A 21,727-nucleotide genomic window follows, 5' to 3' on the forward strand; every position below is an offset into this window, starting at 1 on the left:
GCACTCATTTCCAAAGTTTGCAGTGTCTTGTATCAATCCGCATGTGCATTTGCAGATCTAAATCTCGGTCGATGGGTGGCGCTATCTCATGATCATCAGTCTTACCATACGGTAACCACAACAGTGTTTGTGTGATCTCTATTCCTTAGAGCAATGACAAGTGGGTGGTACTGTAACGGAGAACAAAAAAGATGAAGACATAATCCAACAACAACCCAAGGATGAATATAAAACGCTATTTTTCATCATATATAGGCTACCTTGCATGCACAGTTTTCCAAGGAAAGTTAACGAGTAGAATGTTAAAAACAACGGTAACTTAAATAACAGCACGCAGGGGTGGTTTTATTCAAGGACTTGTTGTAATTTGCTTAAATGGAAATCAAAAATTCTCCACTCACCGGATCACCAAGTTCTCCAACAACATAAAGGCGCGGTGCGCGAAATCACTGCATGTGCCACGAGGACATCACGTTTTTTTGAAGCTAGTAAAGTCAGATTTTTCGTGAGGAGGAGTATTTTTTTATTTCAAACGAATGGAAACTTGTTGTGAAGGATAGCTGCTTTATTGCGCGTGTATTCATTCAGAACATGAGGAATCAAACAGGATTTTGTGAAACAACAGGCAGTCAGCGGTTCATGGTAAGTAGGTGACTAAGTGCTTATGCATGGCTCGTGATTTAAGATAAGTAATATGAATAATTTGTTATATCAGTTATATTCCATCATTTCTAAATATGATTCATATCGAATTGTTTAAATATGAAAATATATAATTTGCCACACTTAATGCATGTATAGCCTGTTTCACAGATGACCAACGTTAAAATGGGTCCCGTGTTCAAGGGTCATTCAGCGCAGAAGGAGCGTCCCTCGCCCGAAGGCGCTGGCTCTTCGGCATATGATTCCCATGCAGCACCTTGGACAGGGTGCGCGGGCTCACCCCTCACTCACTTACGGTCAAAATGGCCCAAAGAATCGTTAAACGGCTACCCTCCTGAACACAACTCCATCAAGTCCACTGGGACGAAAAGAGAGACGTTATTCAACACAGGACATTTGTGTAAAAAGTGCGTCTCTCATTTCAACATATTCAAAGGGGAAGCGTTAAAACAAGTAATTGACGGAAACCTGTCCACCAAAGTAAGTCTATTTCCTCATCAAGTTGCATGCATTTAGAAAGGAATACCATGCATTTCTATGTATTTCGAGCTGAAGAGCAAATGCACTTGTGTTGGGTGGTATCCAGTGGGCTGCTGCATGCATGTCCGCCCCATCGGCCAGAGTCAGTCTCATATTTCAATTACATATGAGGCGCATGCTCCCCCCCCCCCCCCCCCCCCCCCTTGAAACGAGTTTAAATCGATTAGCTTTTGCAGTTGGTCTGAGAGATTCATGTGACACTCGACTAGCCCTGATTGCACTGGAATATGGGGCATGATGGGTGGAATATGAAAACTCAGTTCCTACAGAGGAAGACAATAAAGTAAATGACACTATAATGTGATCAGCAGAGATGGAGATGTATTTGTGGCTGGTATGTGTCTTTTTATTTGGTGGTGGGGAGAAATAGATTAGTGGACCATTTGCTGTCATTTTTTAGTACTCTCAAAATCTCTGACCTCTTTTTTCATAAAATTTTAAGGTGGTTAGAGCAATTGCTGAATTAAGGATATAGGAGGGATGAGATTATTAAGACAGAAGGGGGTGATTATTTATCATGCTACCAAAGGGGTTTGTGGTTTGAATATTGTGTATTAAATATTGATATAATACACAGATCAGGCATAATATTATGACCGGTGAAGTGAATAACACTGATTATCTCTTCATCATCACGGCACCTGTTAGTGGGTGGGTTGTATTAGGCTGCAAGTGAACATTTTGTCCTCAAAGTTGATGTGTTAGAAGCAGGAAAAATTGGCAAGCGTAAGGATTTGAGCGAGTTTGACATGGGCCAAATTGTGATGGTTAGACGACTGGGTCAGAGCATCTCAAAAATTCCAGCTCTTGTGGGGTGTTCACGGTCTGCAGTGGTCAGTATCTATCAAAAGTGGTCCAAGGAAGGAACAGTGGTGAACCAGCGACAGGGTCATGGCTGGCCAAGGCTCTTTGATGCACTTGGGGAGCAAAGGCAGGCCCGTGTGGTCCGAACAAACAGACGAGCTACTGTAGCTCAAATTGCTCAAGAAGTTAATGCTGGTTCTGATAGAAAGGTGTCAGAATACACAGTGCATCGCAGTTTGTTGCGTATGGGGCTGCATAGCCACTGACCAGTCAGGGTGCCCATGCGGACCCCTGTCCACCGCCAAGTGAGCATCAGAACTGGACCACAGAGCAATGGAAGAAGAGGGCCTTGTTATGTTATGCCTGTCGGTGTATATTAAAAAAAAAAAAGAAGAAATATTTATAATTGTATGTATGGATAAGACAATTCAATCAAACTTTGATTAGTACTTTATTAGCAATTTTATCTAATAGTCTGTGTATTTATTTTGTACTCATTTTTGAAATGTTGAGTTAACAGTCACCGACAACATTTTTCTTTCTGTGCCTCAGGATCCCAAAGTCTTCATTCATCTTTATGAGAGCATGAAACCACCTGCTAGTACTGTAGAAGCCTGGGGCAACGTGGACGGACACTGTGGCGTCTGCTCCACTCACTTTAGCCAGTTGAAGCAGGAGGCAATCCGCACGATCCTCACCCAGGACCGGGCCATATGGGCTCCACCTAGCACTGCCAACATCTCATCCACAAGCCTTGACTCAGGCTCACAAACGCTCCCCAGAACCTCAAGCCACCGATCTGTTGTCTCAGACCCCCATCAGAGGCCCAGCAATGCAGGGCAGGAGAGCTGGATTAAAGGACGTCAACATTTGGAGGCCCTGTGGCCCCTGTCTTCATGCAAAGGAATCAATTCATCGCCGCAAAAGGTAGGATAAAAAGTTTTTTATGTATTTGATAATATTTTTGCTATTGTTTAATCAAACTATTTAAGTCTTTAAAGGGTTGGTACACCCAAAAAGGAAAATTCTGTCATTATTTAATCAGCCTTGTGTCATTCTAAACCTGTATGACATTCTTTCTTGTGTGAGATACAAAAGAAGATCATCAAAAGAAGATCTTAAAAAAAAACAACAACAAAAAACATAAGTATTCCTCTATTCCCTCCATATTCTAGCTTATGATACTCTAAGCAATGTCCGAAACTTAGTATTTTGGAGCACTTTTTGCAATTATTCGCCTCTTCATGACAGATCGCTTCCTTAAAAGCATCTGCAAAATGAATAAATGTAAATGTAAGATATTTTGAAAAATGTTTCAGTGTTTTTTGTCCATATATTGAAAGTTAGTTGGGTGCAGTGTTGTTTTGGACCCAACTGAGTTTCATTGTATAGACAAAAACAGTTAAAACATTCTTCAAATTGTATTATTTTGTGTTCCACAGAAGAAAGAAAATCATACAAGTATGAAATGTTTTGAGGGTGAGTAAAAGATGACAGAATTTTTATTTTTGGGTGAACACTTTAATAATACTAAACACTGCCATTTTTTAAAGATACAACTGAACAATTTTATTGCCATGTTGCATTAAATTGATCAAAACTAATTGTAAAAAATTACATCAAATAAATGCTATTCTTTTGACATTTCTATCCAATTAATCCTGAAAAAATGTTTTCATGATTTCCACATAAATAATAAGCACAGCCACTTCAACATTTATTATTATAACAATATTAACAATTTATTGAGCATCAAATCATCATATCAGAATGAGTTCTGAAGGGACACTGAATACTGGAGAATGATGCTTTGCGTCACATGAATAAACTAAAATATATTAAAGTAATATTTCACAATATTTTTACTGTATTTTTGATCAAATAAATGCAGCCTTGATGAGCATATGTATATATTCTTTTTCCAAATAATTCTAAGAAACAAGCACTTTCTCTGCTTTTCATATTTTATATCCAGTACACCACCCATGTGCATAATGTAAGAGTATATCAATTAAATATACATAGCTATGTCTGCCCACCAGGACTTTCCAGGACACATGTCTTGTGTGCCATCTTATGATACACAACCCTCTAGATGTCCTTGATTATTTCCAGAGTCAGCAGATACAGGACTTTTCTAGTTAATTGTTAAACCCAAATTCTATCCACACCACAGAGAAGCCTGTCAGGGAAAAAAAAAGAAGCTTGATCAATATCGCTGTAATATTTAATGACCAGTGAAATATTCATACACAGCACTCGTAAATACAGATGAAACGAGAATGCATTATGAAAGTAAGGCAGAGAGTGAACATCTCAGACAGCTCCATAAGCACTCAGTACCAGTTCTTTATGCGAGGCTGACCGAGAGCTCGACGGCAGACCAAGTCCATTAGTCCAGCTCCATTTCATTACACAAACATCCAAGGTGGATTCACTTAGTCGTTGAAGTGGAATTTAAAAAAAAAGAAGATTAATGCATGAAGTAAAAACAGAAGAGAGGCTTTTTGTAGTATTTTATTTGAAATAGCAAACACACAACACTAAAAGGCATGTTTTTAATGGCAAGCGTAACTGCGGAAATAAGATGTGCACATAATTAAATCTTAGATTCTCTCTGGAGGACAGAGAAGTGAGAGAAAGGAAGAAGAGACAGAGAAAAGAATAACAGTTGAGCCAATATTGCCGTCTCTGCCCGAGGGTTGCTCCCAGCGCTAATTGGCGTTACGTTCTGCCAATGGAGGGGTGCAAAGAGGGGGCTCCTATTTCGCATGGCTGGATAAAAGCATTGATGAGACATAAAGGCAGGGAGGGACTTTGGAGATGTGCAGGCAAGCGATGGTTAAGCATAGGCAAAATTCAGTCGGAATATTCGTTTTTTGCAGAGTAGAGGTTGGATTTTGGACTGAAGTATGACTCGTCCCGTCAGGGCCTGCAGCCTCAGGCATTCATGGCCTGTATGCTGATACACATATTAGGAGGTTCATGACTTCATCTGCACGTATGACTCAGCTTTGTAGTGGCATTACTTAATAATGGTGTCTGACTGCAATGCATTAAAGGGATAGCTGACCTAAAAATGAAAATTCTGTCATCATTTACTCACCCTTAAGTTGTTCCAAACCTGTATGAATTTCTTTCTTCTGCTGAACACAAAAGAAGATATTTTGAAGAATATGGGTACTAAACAATTGATGGGCGAATTGTGTGTAAAAAGCAGCAAACACTGAAATGATACACCGTCTGTACGGTCAGTTTCACTATTATGGCCATTCAAGCCCTTTAGGACTCTTTTGTGTTTTGTAATTTTAATAAAATAACAATGTTAGAATAAAATATACACACATTTAAGTAATATCAGGGTACTATAGTTATATGGGTTTTTATTTCAACAAAGTTATTACATTGCAAAATTTAAACACACTCATGTTCATGGTGTAGTGTTCATACAGACATTCTTTTTAAATCAGTGTCAGAAAGACTTTCAGTTAGTATTTATTTAGAACAGAATGAACTGAATTAACATAATGTCTGTCAAGTTTATTGTATTAAAGAGGACCCATTATGATTTTTTTTTACATTTTCAACTTTCTTTAGTGTGTAATGTTGCTGTTTGAGCATGAAAAAGGTCTGCAAAGTTCACTATAAACCTGAAAGTTGGCAAAACTCAAAAAATGTAGGCAATCAGTTGCTTCAATTTTTTTAAGTTAAGAAATGTAAAGTTTAAATGAGCAGAATTTGGAGATTTTTATTTTGTAATCATACATTTTGATTGCTCTGAACTTTAAATATTTGAGTAAGCTAATATACATTTTAAAAATAACATGCAATCTCAGATTTTTAGTAGTGGAAACTTGACTAGCTTTAATAGCTAATTCAATAAATGCTAATTGGTCACACAGTGCTTTGGTAGCATTAGTATAGCACTTTCTGAATGAGGACAGCAATATAATACCATGATGGGAACCCTAAAAAAACAAAAACTTTCTAAACTAGCATAACAAAACATTAAACACTACTAAATCTCCCACTTAACATTAATCTTGCACACAAAAAAAAACAAAACAAAAATAATTTTGCCATTTACTCTCCCTTTTGACTGTCATGGCAAAGCTTTCTGGGAAATAGAAATCCCAGCCCAGTTTCAGATTAATTTAAGTTAGTCTAAATGAAAAGAAACAAGTTCATAAAACTCAAAACAATGAAACAATTCAGACTACTTAGTTTTCAGTTTTGAGAACAGTTTTGAGTTCTAAATCTAAAATATAAAAGTTAATTTTTTTGAACTAATTTGTTTAATTTGAGTTGGCTCTACTCAAACCAATTAATTATTTTGTGCGTTAGTCCACTACAAAAGGAGTTATTTAACAGTAAGCACTGTTTCTAAACTCCCTAAATGCTTTGATTGTAGTCTTGAGTTTTCTTCCAGGAATGTACATATCACAAATATTCCTCATTTAATTCATTCCTGTCCACGGTATACGCAAAAAAAGGGGCAAGGCCTGGTTGGGTTGCGGGATGTGGGCGGAGCTGAAGTGACGCGATAACTAACAGACAGCAGATAAATGGCTATCCACCACTCGAAGTGGCCACGCCCTTAATTATGCAGAACTTTAAGGCTTTATATAATGTAAGCGAATTAGTTCAAAAATTCACCCCCTCACAGTTGTCATGAAGGGCAAAATTTGCCGTATAGACCAAAACCACAATTTGTACCAGGCTGTAAAAATGTTTTATTCTGCTGTAAAGTTGGGCATTTTAACATGGGGCTCAATGAGGTACTGCTCCCTTCTGGAGCCTGTCCCTAGTGGCCAGTCGATAAATTGCAGTTTATGTCACTTCCGTATATGGCTTCAAGAGAAACTGCGGGAGGTTGCCGCTTGGTTAAAACCTGCGGTTAGGGTTCTTAAATGCTCGAAGCGGTTGACCAATCACAACACACTGGTCCTGCCAACCAATCAGAGCACATTGTGCTTTTCATAAGGAGGAGCTTCATAGAGATAGTAATTAAACAGAGCGTTACTGCCAGACTGGGAAGAGATGTGCTGCCTGCAACTATGTAAAATGTGTGACAAATAATGTGTTTTTTGGACATTCAGGCAACCTGTTCTAGTTTCTGACAGTATCAGTAAAGATGAATCTTTCTCAGTCCTCCCAGAGTCCTACACATGCAGGAAAGGTGTTTGAGAAGGAGAATGTGACCTCTACAGCACTATGCAACTACGGCGCCTCACAGCCGTCCCGTTCTTCAAGTATGTCCTCTCTGCTCCCTGCAGGAACCTCTGCTGCCTTGTCTTTCTTTGTCAGGTAATAGAAGCTGACCAGAAAATATAAAAAATGAACTATAACTAAAGGTGTGAGTTGTAGAAAAGAAAGAAATGCTTCGATAATGTGCATGCATTTAAGCTAAACTCTGTTAAATCTCCACAGGGCTGCACAGAAGCTGAATGTGATGGTTAGAAGAGGGAGGCATTTCTCAGAAAGTGGTGCTTCCCAACACCTGACAAACTTCAGTAGCCTCATGCAGAAGTCTCCTCCTCCAGTACCAGCCAACATTTTTCAAGCTGCTAGCAAGAGCAAGGAAACACCTGGGATGGGGAAGGTATGGCTGGAATGTTTACTTCAAATGTTATGGGTGCTTGTGTTTTTACATAAAATGGACGTGCATTGTTAGATTGTGGTAGTTCTTCATTTGCTATTAAATGAGTAATGGACAGAATTTATAAATATTGTTTTATTCAAAATATTTTCTACTGAGGTGCAGTCATTTTGTTTCTTTTATGTTTGTAACTAATTATATAAATATGATGGCCTGTTTACACCTAAGAGTAAGAATAAAAATACATTTAAGTTTAAATGTTTGCAAGTTTAAAGTAAAAGTAAGAACACACTGCAAGAAATAAAGCAATTGTGAGATGTAAAGTTGCATTATGAGATATTTATGTCACATTAAGAGTTTTAAAGTCACACATTTTGAGAAATACAATTGTAGTTGTGAGAAATAAAGTCACAATTGTGAGATAAAAAGTCATATTTACACAAAGAAAATATATCTCGAATGCTCGCCAAGTCTGCAACTATATTATCAGAAATACAGTAAAGGCAGTAATATTGTGAAATATTATTACAATTTAAAGTAACTATTTTCTATTTGAAATATACTTTTTTTATAGTATTTTTGTTAAATAAAAATAAAAAGAGAGAGAAAAAACGATTCTTTGGTGAATAAAAAGTTCAAAAGAACAGCATTTATTTGAAATAAAAATCTTTTGTAACATTATAACTGTCTTTACTGTCAATATAATGAATTTAAGTATAAAAGTATTAAATATTATAAAGTTAAATCTTACTAACCCCAAACCTTTGAAAAAGTGTAACTTGTTTTATTTCCTTAGTAGCGGAATATAGATTTCATGGTAAAAATGCCCTGTTCCCATACACCTATTATTTATTTAACCTATGAGCAAAAGTGTACAATAACAGTGTTACCAAAATGAAAAAAATAATTGGCTGGTCATGTGATGTTAACATGGCAACCCCCATGAGCTTCATGTAAATTACCAATAATGAGCTCCATGTAAATTAAACAGCTTGGAGTCTTCATCTCATTTGAGTGTACTCCATTTTAAACACATTTGTCTTTGTCTACAACTTTCTGAATGAGCCAAAATTTCCATTACTTGCATACCACACTCAGATGATTCAGATGTCCTTCAGTCTGTCCTTAGGATGTGGCTGATCTCTAGCTGCCTCATTTTAGAGAAGCCTGTACAGACTGTAACCTTTAAATGTGATGTTAATGGCCTTCCCATTCCATCGCACCACCTCCTTGAGGAAGGGAAATCAATTTAGTTTAATTGTAGCTCGTCCTGACTTCACTCTCCACAGTTCACACTGATGGGACTCTTCTTGAGTTTCAAATTATATCGCTCTCAGGGTAGCACCTGGTAGCTTGATCGCACTCAGCCTTGCACATCCAGCAACTGTAGCAGAGATAATGGGTTCTTAAATAATTCATTTCACGTAAATATGATTTGACAGACTCAGAACAGAGAAGATAATATCACTAGACAAATGCATTAGATATCAGACAAAGCATTAACCTAAACTCGGTTTAGATGTGTGTTCAATGACATCATGCTATAAAAATTGTGATATTCTTAAATATTACTGTCATGGTTATAGTTTCAGGAACAAGGATATTTTTGTCTCAGTAAAAGTATGGCACTGACGATTTTAATGTTGACCACAGTTTTAGCTGTGTCTTATTCTCTGGTTTAGGACTAAGTAATTATGTTATATATATATATTATTAGTATTTTTTTTTTTAAACATTCAAATGCCAAATATATTACAAAAAGTATCAATTTTTAATCTTAAAATACATTTTGGATAATGTGCAAAATGTATTCACATTTTTTATTTTGGACATATAAATATATATTTATGACCATATAATATATTTGCCAAAATATTATTAGATACAAGTAAATTAAACTTAATAAAAATAATATATTTATGTAAAAAAAAAAAAAAAAAAAAAAAAAAAAAAAAAAATATATATATATATATATATATATATATATATATATATATATATATATATATATATATATATATATATATATATATATATACACGCGATATGTATCGAATCGTATATATATACAAAATATATTTGGCCATTTTTTATATAAATTTATATATATATATATATATACGATTCGATACATATCGCGATACTGAACTCGCGATACGATATTATTGCGATACTACAAGACATATGGTAAAAGGTTAACAAAAAATGTACTGTTGATTAAAATGCTAAATTTGTTGTTACATTGGGGTGGAAATGAATAGGCTTGGACTTGGTGCTGGTAACACAATGCACAGGACAGTGGTGACACCAGAATAAAAATATTCATGATTCTGAAGCTGAATTATTAATTTATATGAATTAATTGAATTAATATTATTGCACTCTGTCACTGACTAGATATATGTAAAATAATGTAGGCCACTTTTTACTGGTAACATAAGACATTTGGCATCAGGACCCACAAATATTCCCCCATTGCAATATTATACATTATATTCAACATTATACAGTAGTTTATTGTAGTACTTAGTCTGTAAACATGAATTTTTTCCTCACATAGTAACTATTCACAATACATATTGTCCCTATCCTCGATACATATTGTTGCATTTTTGTATTGCGATATATTGTGACACAATATATTTTTACACCCCTACTATCTAGTATATTGTTTTTGGTTTTCCTCCCCAATTTTAGGTCAAAGTGATGCTGCGAGTTTGTTCAGTTCCTGAGTCAGACCCCTCCGAGTCCTACTCTATCAAACTGGATCGGCAAAAGAAACAGATCACAGTGCTGAATGTACCCACCTTCCCCCCTCAGAGACAGACTGCTGGCACTACAGTCTCCTCAAAGACCTTCACCTTTGATGCTGCCTTTGGCCACGATTCAACCCAGGTCAGGGCCACTGCTTTGTTATTTCTGTCTTATGATGTGAAAACTGATCTGTATAATGTCTGGAGCCCATCTGAGTCATAATATCCAAACATCTGCAACACTTTCAGATGTGGTCACTTGAGTGCAGATATTCAATATCTGGATATTCTTATCCAGTACAATCAATTGATTTCACTCAGTATTAAATGCACATTTGGCTAAATAATGGCAAATCCTGGGAAAAGGTCCTTGAAATGTACATGAAATGTTTGTACAGTTTAACTTTCAATGTTAAATGTTAAAATGTTTTATTCTTTTTCAGGCTGAAGTTTGTGAGACCAGCTTGTGCGAGGTGCTTCAGTGTGTGGTTGCCGGGGCTGATGGTTGCATCCTAAGCTTTGGTCAAACCAGTGTGGGTAAGTGAGTTACACAATGGTCAGAATTTAAAAAGAATTTTTTTTATGGAACCTTTTATTGAACATTTAGACACAACATAAAAGAAAATCTAACAAAAAATGCACATGTGTTTTATGTTGGGATGCACAATATATTGGGATGCACGGCCACCATATCAGTATCGGCCGATATATGTTCATTTGTAATGTTATCATTATCGTCCCAATAAGAAAATTTGGCCGACATATTAAAACCGATAAATAATGGATTATTTCCTTCAGGTGAGACTCTTCAGATGTGCACTGTTCACCATGATGGTTTTAAATTGCTTGAAATATGATTGGAACCACTTCAAAAAAGAAAAATACAGTTAAGAACAACGTGCAGTGACTATATAATATTATAATGAGAACATTATAATTGTGTGCTTGGGTCATGGCTTTTAATAGTGAGACTTTTGTTTTTGTAATCAGGCTCTCAAAAATGATATAACATTTTTTGGATTTAGATTTATCGGCCAATATATCGGTTATCAGCTTTTAAATGTAAAGAATTATGGGATCGGCCAAATTTTTCACATCGTGCATCCTTAGTTTTATATCTTGTGCCTTTAGTCAAAATATAAAAGAAAATCTGATAAAAAAATATATTTGCATATGCGTTTTATGTTTTGTAACACATTCGATACATCAGGCTTTTATGGCTCATATAGTATAATCTAATACGCTCGAGGAGAACAGCAAAAATATGCAATTTGGTGCAGTTGTTGTTATTAATATGGCCGGAAAGAAATTCTGATAGCTTGTAATGTAAATCAAATAGATTTTTATTACAGTATAACAGACTGCTTATATAAAATGCATATCAATATCAGCTGTCACTCACTGTATGTTCTAATAATGCTTTAGTAGAATGAAATTTAAGTGCTTGTTTTTTCTGATCAATGCTCTGAGTAAAAAACCTCTTCAATTAAAACTACAGAGTAAATGTGACTATTTCTCACAATTGCAAATTTATATCTTCCAAGTGCAAATGTATATCTCACAATGTAGTTATATCAATGTGGCTTTATATCTCGCAACGTGACCTTGTTTCTCATATTTGCATCTTCATAATGCACAATGTGACAATATGCTGTAGTATGATTGTCTTATATCACAACTACCTTTTAATTGTTTACTCTGAGGCAAAAAGGGGCTTCCATAGCTCCACGTCCTATGGTGTTGATGTTCAGATTCATATGTTTTTGCCTCTCAATGAATGTGAATTAAATCTTGTTCTTTTAAAAGACGGCATAGAAGCTACACTGTGGGTCATCACGGTCATTTACCTTTAAGGTTATTAATTGTTATCCTCCAAAAATCATGACAACAATCTCTACATGGCATTTGGAGTATGACATCATTCTCTATTAGCTAGATTGAATTACCCGGCCACCATGTTGGCCCTTGGCTCCCAGCCAGACATCATAAATCTTTTAAACCGGCCCATGCTTGACTGCCGGTAAAGTGCTTTACATTTAATTGGTCATGACATTGCCACAACGCATTTTACACCCCAGTTTGTAAAGTCATTCGCCATGTATTTAAGCATATTGCAAGCTGTGGCTTTTTGTCATTCTGAAAGATGATTTATTTTGCAAATCCCTTATGGAGGGCTTTTCTGTCTAATGATGGTCTGTAATGAAAAATGGCATTCTCACTGTCTTTTTATCGGTTTGCAGGAATGTCCTACACAATGATCGGCCATGATGGTTGTACTCAAAGCCTTGGAGTCATTCCATGTGCTATCTCTTGGCTTTTCAAGCTCATTAACAGGAAGAAAGACAAGACATGGGCAAGCATCTCTGTTTCCGTGTCAGCTGTAGAGATCTGTGGGGAAAACAATGCCATCAGGGATTTACTCTCTGATGTTGACACGGGCAACTGCAAGGAGACCTATAAGCCAGATGCTTTCCTCATAGAGGACCCCGTCTGTGGAATACAGGCAAGTGTTGAATGCACTTCCTTTGTTCTAATACCTCGACTTTCATTTATTTTTACTCAGTTTATTTGTGCAGAGCTTTTCACAATGCATTTGTTTCAAAGCACTTTTGCCAAAAATAGTGCCTTACAACCTAAGGGCACAATTGCATGGAAAAATTCCCACAAATATTTTGTTAGATGAAGGAAAAGCCTTAAGTGAGGCTTTGAAATGTGTTTAAAGTTTTAATTCAAGCATATGCAGTACTCATGTAGCATTTAAAGGAATAGGGGAGCGCGGGCACAACCTAACGCAGGGTTAGTTGTAACACGCATGGTTTAAAACTTTCCACACATGCCAGGATGACGAAACTTAGTGTATTTACTTGTTGCCATATCAACATTATTTATAGAAAAATTGCGCCAAAATTTAAAAATCTTTGGAAGTTATTACTGAATATTTATTTAACCATAGCAAAAGTACATTTCTTAAGTTTATTTTTCATCTCTGTTTTTTTGTGTTTATTTAAAATAAGACAAATCTGATATTATTTTAATCTTATATGTGTATTATTTAACAGTTGACAAAGTTATTTAATGCTGGTCTAACCAGCAGAAGACACAAGCTGCGATTTAAATCCTAGTTGCGCAGATGGGGTGCGTTGTAACACTGCGTTACATTGTGCCCCTATTAAAACTATGCTATTATATTCTATACTTTTATGAATTCTTTTGAGAAACCTTGAGTAAAGGGTGAATAATGATCAATGTTGAGAAATTATTCATTATTATCATGTTTTGAACTATGCTGTATAGCTGTATTTAGCAGTGTGTTTGTTGTCAACTCAAAAAGGAGTATATTTTTATTAATTAAAAAATGGCATTATTTTATTTTTAAAAAGTGAATAATTGTATTTTATTGACAAAATATTTTAGTTTGTCTTGGATATTTTTTTTATTATATCAGGTAACATTTTAAGCTGTCATTTGGTCATGTTAGTACCCCTCACGTTACAATGTACCCCACCTATGGGGCATGTTGTCACATTTCACTTCCATTGATTCTTTCGGGGTAAATCGTGAAAAAAGTATACACTGTGTTAATTAAACAAAACCACATAATTGTACTAGATGTCTGAAATGAATGTGGGAAAAAATAAATACTCTGAGACAGTCAAAAAGCGTTAGGTTGTGCCCCGCTCTCCCCTAGTAGGTGTTAAGTTAAGTGCAGACGACAGCATTTAATGGCATAATGTTGATTACCTTAAAAAATAAGGTTTAAAAAAAAATTACAATGAAAGTGAATGGGGACACTTTTTGCTCTTTTCAAAGCACAATTCTTACATTCTTAAAATAGATGTAATACAGTTCAATAAAAGAGTATTGTGATGCTTGTTTTATTTATTTTATTCATTGTGATATTTTGATGTTTGTGGATTGGCCCCATTCACTTTCATTGTAAGTGTAACCCAGACTTTTGCTTTTTATAAAGATTTAAATTTTTGTGTGAGTCAGCATTATGCCACAAAAGCTGTTAATTGAGCTCAACTTGCCCCCGAAATATTACTTTATGAACATTTTGCATGAAATGTATAACCCTTTGCATGGCATTATCAATATTCATGAGCAATCAATACAAATTGAATACATACCCATTGATATGTTAATTGAGACATTCCCATTAACTTGAGAGTCTCCTTATTGGATTGTGTTATCTTGATTCCAGCTCTGCAGCCACAGTGTGCTGAATGCTCCTACCCCAGAAAGAGCAGCTTTCCTATTAGATGCAGCTATTGCATCACGCAGTGGGACGGTGGACAGTGGAGGGAGACCGCTACACTGTTGTCACATGTTCTTCACCTTGTATGTTCGCCAACAGCACATAGGGAGCAGCACCAAGTCTGGGAGTGAGTTCAGTTGCTTTTCATGCCTCTAATATGGAGATATACATGTGCAGATTCTCAGTATAGATCTTGATAAACTCAACATGTTGAACAAAGGCCTATTTGGATAACATTTCTCATGCAACACTGACCCATGAGAGTGAAATTGTTCTTTTTTCATAACATTTGTTGCTTCTTTAATATTATTTGTTTATAAAATATATATTTTCCTCAGTGAATGTGGATCAAAGCAAGCTGAGCCTGATCGATTTAGGGAGCTGTGTGGGGGAGAGGGGTGAAAGCAACTGCGGAGTCTGCCTCGCTGAGCTTGGAAACTTTATCGCAGCCAATCTCAACAGACAAAAACATGTCCCTAATGGGTATGTTTGTGTATATCTCAATTATAAAAGTATGAGTTTACTAGTAGTATATGAACATAAAGCACAGTGATTTAATAAAGTAAAATGTATTTAAGTAGCTACATTTAATTACCAGTGATCATTTGTTCAAAACAGGGAAAGTAAATTAGCCATGCTCCTGCAAGACTCTCTGAGCAATGTCAACTGCTCCACAACAATTATTGCCCATATATCCACCTCGACTGAAGACCTCACAGAAAGCCTCTGTACGATGCAGACTGTGTCTCGAATGCGAAGGCAGAAAAAGAAGACAAGGGTATGCTTTTATATTAAGAAATTGTATTTTATTTTATTAAGACATTTTATTTTATTGTTTTATTTTATTAAGACATTTTATTTTTGGATATGTTCTCCAGTTTTCATATTCTTTTAATTTTATATTAAGAGGTTGTATTTTATTTTATTTATTTTATATTAAGAAATTGTATTTTATTTTATTGTTTTATTTTATTATTTCATTTTATTTTTTGACATTTTCTCCAGTTTTCAGATTCATTTTATTTTATATTAAGAAATTGTTTTGTATTTTATTTTATATTAAGAAATTGTATTTAATTTATTGCTTTATTTTGTTATTTTATTTTTGGATCTTCAGATTCGTTTTATTTTATTTTATATTAAGAAATGTTATTTTATTATTTCATTTAATTTGTTCTCCAGTTTTCAGATTCTGTTCATTTAGACCATGCTTTACATATTTACTTCTAATATAAATAATTTAATCATATGAGATACATAATATAAATTATTAAAGCTGCAGTTGGGAAACCTTTTTTTGTTAAAAATCATCCAAAATCAATTTTTGAGCAAGTCACAACAAGCCAGTATTTAAAACTATCTTCTTACCTTAGCTTCATTCACAACGGTAAGATTGTAATAATGTGTTATTAGAGTGGTATGGTGGATTTCCGCAGGAAATTGAAGCATGTCTTTGCGTCATTACGTCACATCCTTATACATAAAGAAAGAGTCCGGCTAGTAGTAGTATCGCATGTGAGGAGTGGACCGCATGTTCTTCAGCGGATCGTTTATAGCCTTTTCTCACAGCAGCTGGAGTGATTAAATTTATCATTTTGATGGCGGATTGTAATCCAGAAAGGCCCAAATGACATCATCAGTGAACCCTTCGTCAAAAGCAAAAGATTAGACTGTACAGAAATTTAAATCTACAGGTAACGCTAATAAACACTAAATACACGTAGTCACGCAATGCTAATACTGTTAACATTAACAATTTGAGAACAAAGTATAACAATAATAATAATTTGCACGGTTTGATGTTATAAAAGCGATCATTAGATTTATTCACCGTTGGTAGTGCAATTTATTGTAATGTTTTGTTCCCAAAAGTTGCAGACATGTTACTTACTTGTTCAGATGACATTTGTACTGATGCACAACTCGCGTACAGATGATAACTCCGCAAATAACTGCATTTGCAGGTTTCAAACAGAGATGGCGACACAGAGGCAAAACTTACGGACTGCAGCTTTAAATAATAAATGAAATACTTTATTTATTTTATGGATTACGGGCACGTTCTCTAGTTTTCAAGTGATGTGAATTTAGGTAGAGTTTTACATTTTTACGATTTTTTTTCTCCAGAAATCTTCCTCAAGCTCGCCCGGGGGAAGAAGCTTAGGCAACGAGAGGAAAGTTAATAATTCCACCAAATTGAGATTCCAATCTACGGGAACACTGGATCACGATCTCTCCTCTCCTGGTTTCTCTAGTGATCCAGCATTTTACCCTGGGAGTGACACGTCTTGTGATACCATTATCTCAGTGGATCCTTCTGGCCTCCTAGATAAAGAGATTACAAATAGAAGCAGAGAGGTTTTGCCTATTATTCCATCCTTACTCAAGAGCAAATTAGAGTCCAAGAAGCTCTCGTTGATGAAGTTTTGTGAAATCTCTCCACCAATTGCCAATCGCATGAAGCAGATATCAAAAGAAAAGGCTAAAGAAGAGACAACACCAACAATATTGCAAGATAAATCAGACAGTTTTGAGTGTCTCAAGTGCAACACATTTGCAGAACTCCAGAATCGACTTGGAAACATAGACGGAACTGAGTTGGATCTATGCAAAGATCTGGAAGTCATCACTATGAATAAAGCACCTCGCCTGAGCCAAATCGAAAAGAAATCTCAATCACTGGACATTCAATCATTATGCAAAAGGGAATATGATAGTACCAGACAAGGAAACTCATCAAAAACATTTGACATCATTCACAGCAATGAGGAACTTCGAAGTACTTCCAGTTCACAGATTATTCAGACCTGTCCGCCACAGTTCGATGTAGTCAAACCAAGTGATCCTATGCTGTCTGGCCAATCTCCAAGCAAATCTAAGCTTTATAATAAAAAAATGAACATGATGCCCACTTCACTATCTCTGACATCGGAAGACCAAGGTACGATAAGATTATCGGATTTACCGATGCAACCTGAGACACGAATTTCTCCCGTTGGCAAGAGTTCTCCGAGATCTACCTCGTCCTCTTCTTTTTCATCATCCCTATCTTCCAGTTTAAGCTCCCCACCGGCTGTTTCTGCCTCTTTGAATGGAGATATTCTACATTGTACAGCAAAAAAACAGCGAGAGTTGAGGGCCACCATTACCGTGACCGTTCAGCAGCCGCTCGATCTTAATGGACATGATGAGCTTGTGTATACCGTGGTTGAGGAGGTATCAATAAATGGGGCCACTGAGCAAGGAAAGGCAAAAATATTAAGTATTCATGAGTCTCACTCTCTCCAGACTTTAACACCAGGAAGTCAGTCTGTAAGGATTATCGGCAGCATAGGTGAAGAACAAACAGCAAGTTTTTATAGCACCTCTAATGAAAAAACTTCAGAGAACGAAGTCTCCATGGCCTCATCTGATGCAGCTGAACGGCACACAAAAATCAATCCACATATTGACAAGGTAAGCGGTTTCATTGATTCGAAAGACCTGCCACAGCATGATAGTTGGTCTGACGTGCCGCTGACAGAAGATGTGAAGGAGATACCTAAAGGAGCCAATGCTAAACTTGACCCTCACTGTGAAGTCTTGAAGTCCAGACAAAATGCTTGTGAAATTACACCCGAGCATAGCTGGTTGTGCCAACACAAAAAGAAAGACATCAAGAATGTCACACAAATGAACGCAGAACTCAAGAACCCATGTAATCCAAGAGGAACTCTTGAGAAGAAACAATACACCAAGAAAGACGGACTTGTAGAATGTAACAAAGACAATGTGCCACCAACGTACACAAATAGTCCCAACCTCAAAAGGAAAGAAACAAAACAAGAGTCTGCAATAGCCAGAAGTGCAATGCTAAACCAGGCTACTGAAATGAAGACCAACACGAAATCTCATTTTGAAGAGAGCAGCAAGTTATTTAATGCAAAACTAAAAGCATTATCGTGCAGGAGCCAAACTTGGGATGAGAGTAATAGTAGGAGCTCAACAGGAAGCTTGAAAGGTAATTCTAGCTCACCAAGACTTAAAAGCAAGTTCCTTGAGGAGACTGCTTTTATCAACATGGCTCCTAAAGGCCTTTTAGATGAACAATACTTTCCAGCTCAACCCAGCCCACTTGGTTTTAAAGAAGACTTTGAGGACTTTGTAAGGTGTCGAGCTAGTCAGAGTCTTGGGAGAGTTCCACAGTTCTTCCCCATGCATGAGGCCAACGATGCATCCCGGATATCCAAAAACGGCAACTCTAAGACAACAGCTGTTAATAAATTCATGCCCAGTTCAAAGATCCACAAGATGCCAAACTTGTCCCCCAAACCCACTAGACACTCGATCAACAGGAGCTTGAGCTTTTCTCCTAGCAGCGCACCTGTCAACCAGAGCTCCTGGTCAACACACTCCCTATCCCGAAGTCAAGATAACGGGGGTCTGAAGTCGCCCGGTGCAGTCCGGAAAGGAAGAGTTGAACTTTTAAGAAGCAGTAGAGACTCTCTTTCTGCGTTTAGTCAAGGTGGGTCCGATTTAGATGAAAGTGATGAACTGGAGATGATGAAACCCTTCGTTCACACGTTGCCGTCCCCGTACAGTCGGATAACAGCTCCACGGACACCATACCACTGCAGCGGCCATGCCAGCGATACCACCAGTGTTCTCAGTGGAGAGCTGCCTCCTGCCATGTGTAAAACGGCTTTACTCTATAACAGAAGCAGTGTGGTCAGTAGTGGCTATGAAAGCATGCTAAGAGACAGTGAGGCTACAATTAGCAGCAGTTCAACGCACAACTCCATCAGCGATCAGAGCTGCTCACTCGGTGGTGCCAAAGGGGCGAGAAGTACCAAGAAAAGAACCAACATAGGTGAAGAATTTTCTAAATCAACGTATTCTAGCATAAAAAAACAACATTGTCTTCACTGTGTTGTCTTTGTCCACAGGGTCCACTATAAGACGCCCATCTCAAGACAACCTCCAGTCGCTGAAGAAATCCTTCAGCGGGCCCAAAACGCACCGGATGGATCGGGGTGTTTCTGAATCGTATGAAATTAAAGTCTATGAGATTGATAATGTAGATGGCGTACAGAAGAGAGGTGGGGCAGGGAACAAGGTGAGGTTCAAAATGTGTCAATGAAAAAATTGTCTTGTCTGTCTGTCTGCTTTGTACTTCATTCACAGACTGCTATTGTTGTATGGTCCGTTAAATTGGTAGTGCTTGACTCAATTGCTTAGACATGAAAATCTGTTCTTTAGCCAGTTACCCTGACTTGCAACACCGTTTTCTAAAAGTGAAGGCTGGAATACCCTACATGACTTTTGTCCAGGTTTTTGTCCCCCCATTTGGAGTCTGGAGGAGTCAAAATTAGTTGGCGAAAGTCAGCCAGTCTGACCAGTTTGGGTGGTCGGAGTTAACCAATATCACAGAAAATTGTGTTGTGTGTGATGGGCACAGAGTCCGATTTTGATTCCATCCAATCAGAGGATAGCAAGCACGTTTTTAGAGCACATCTGTTTTTATTTGTCATGTGTCTCCTAGTAACATGAGTTTGTTGTCTTCAGAACAACACGAAAGTCCCGAAATCTATTCAGATTTTAGTGTATTCCAGCCTTAAGATTAATTTCTCAAAACTTTAAACATTATTCCTGTTTCACACAAGCTGCAAATCTGTTTCTTCTTCCTGTTTTTTTTTTTTATATTATTTTTTTACTCTGACCCAAAATGATTTTGCAATCTTTATACATACTGTTTTTTTATATTACTGAAAAATATGCAACTATTTGTTAAATATTTTGGAAATATTTTGTTATTTTGTTTTTCAAAATGTATATTTTTACAGTTTTCATTCAAGTTTTCACTCAACAATGTACTGTGCACATTCAGGAAATTTTGACAATGTTGTGTTTATATATATGTTTTTCCCCAGTAGCAAAGATGCTGTTATGCAAATGATTTATTAATTTGATCAAATCAATATTGTTATCACAAAACCAAAACTGTATGTTCAGGGATTTGTTTTGTTTTTAATGTGAATATTAACTTTAATTTATGTAGTAGTATTATGTTGCAGATTTTAAAATGTATAGTTGCTCATTCATTGTAGTAAACGACCATGGCCGTATTGTTTTAAATAAATCTCACAGTGTGTAATTGAGTGTATTTGGTGGTTTTGTGGGTCATTTATAGGCAAGATTTGATTTAGATTCAAGATAACATAGCTGAATACAGTGCTTGATTTACTTTAGTACTAAAACCTGTGGTGTGATGGAAGACCAAATGCTAATCTCAGATCTCTCACATTTTATATGGAGGGAAACTGACATTTTGTCATCCACATTTCCAGGGTATAGTCCTCTTTAGTGCAAAGCTGAAATTCCTGGAGCATCGACAGCAGAGAATAGCAGAGGTGAGGCTCAAGTATAGTGCTCTCAAGAGGGAGCTGGAACACGCCAAGCATCATCTGATGGTGGACCCTGGAAAATGGACCCGTGAATGTAAGGGTTAAACGTATCTGCTTATGTATGTTAACTAATATTAAGCACTGCAGGATAGAAAACTGTAGGGTTGTTTATGGTTCTGCTTAAACTCCTGTCTCATCAATAATTATGATGCTATTTGTGTGATGTATTTTGCAGTTGACTTATGGCAAACGTTTGAGGTAGACTCCCTGGAGCACTTAGAGGCTTTGGAGATGGTCACTGAACGGCTAGAGCGCCATGTTAACCTCTGTAAAGCACATGTCTTGATGGTCACCAGCTTTGATGTAACACCGAAGTGCAGAAAAAAGTGGCAGCATCGGCCCACTGTAGATCATACAACGTTTGCAAGAATATAGCATGACGCACCGAGATTTTAAATGATCACTTTTACCTGTTATGCAACATGAAATGATATGCAAATCCATGCCTCTAAGCATCTGAAAATCATCACATTATACGGAAGCTTTCGCTGGTGCTGGTCGGGCTCTACTTGAAATCTAATTTGCTGTAAATGTTTGTGTTGTTAGCTTTAGCATTGAGAGAGATCAAAACAACATATTGGACTGCAGACTTTAGTCTGGACTTGGATGCATTGATATGGGCTTTTTTCACTTGAAATCCTAGATTATTCCTTGTTTTTCACTGTTC

General features: G+C 36.7%; 1 protein-coding gene across 1 annotated transcript; it reads left to right on the plus strand.

The window, feature by feature from the left end:
- Positions 1-591: 591 nt before the first annotated feature.
- On the plus strand, positions 592-21,435 carry kif26bb (kinesin family member 26Bb; the record flags this gene model as incomplete). Its single annotated transcript, XM_079830532.1, has 15 exons — positions 592-642; positions 814-1,143; positions 2,560-2,934; positions 7,157-7,314; positions 7,438-7,609; positions 10,304-10,501; positions 10,803-10,896; positions 12,600-12,862; positions 14,564-14,744; positions 14,956-15,100; positions 15,236-15,395; positions 16,745-19,466; positions 19,543-19,712; positions 20,944-21,094; positions 21,236-21,435. 15 exons carry the CDS (start codon positions 592-594, stop codon positions 21,433-21,435), a joined length of 5,370 nt encoding a protein of 1,789 aa, XP_079686658.1.
- Between the last annotated feature and the right edge of the window lie 292 nt (positions 21,436-21,727).

Source organism: Gobio gobio, assembly GCF_949357685.1.
Source record: "Gobio gobio genome assembly, chromosome: 12".
NCBI classification, from domain to species: Eukaryota; Metazoa; Chordata; class Actinopteri; order Cypriniformes; family Gobionidae; genus Gobio; species Gobio gobio.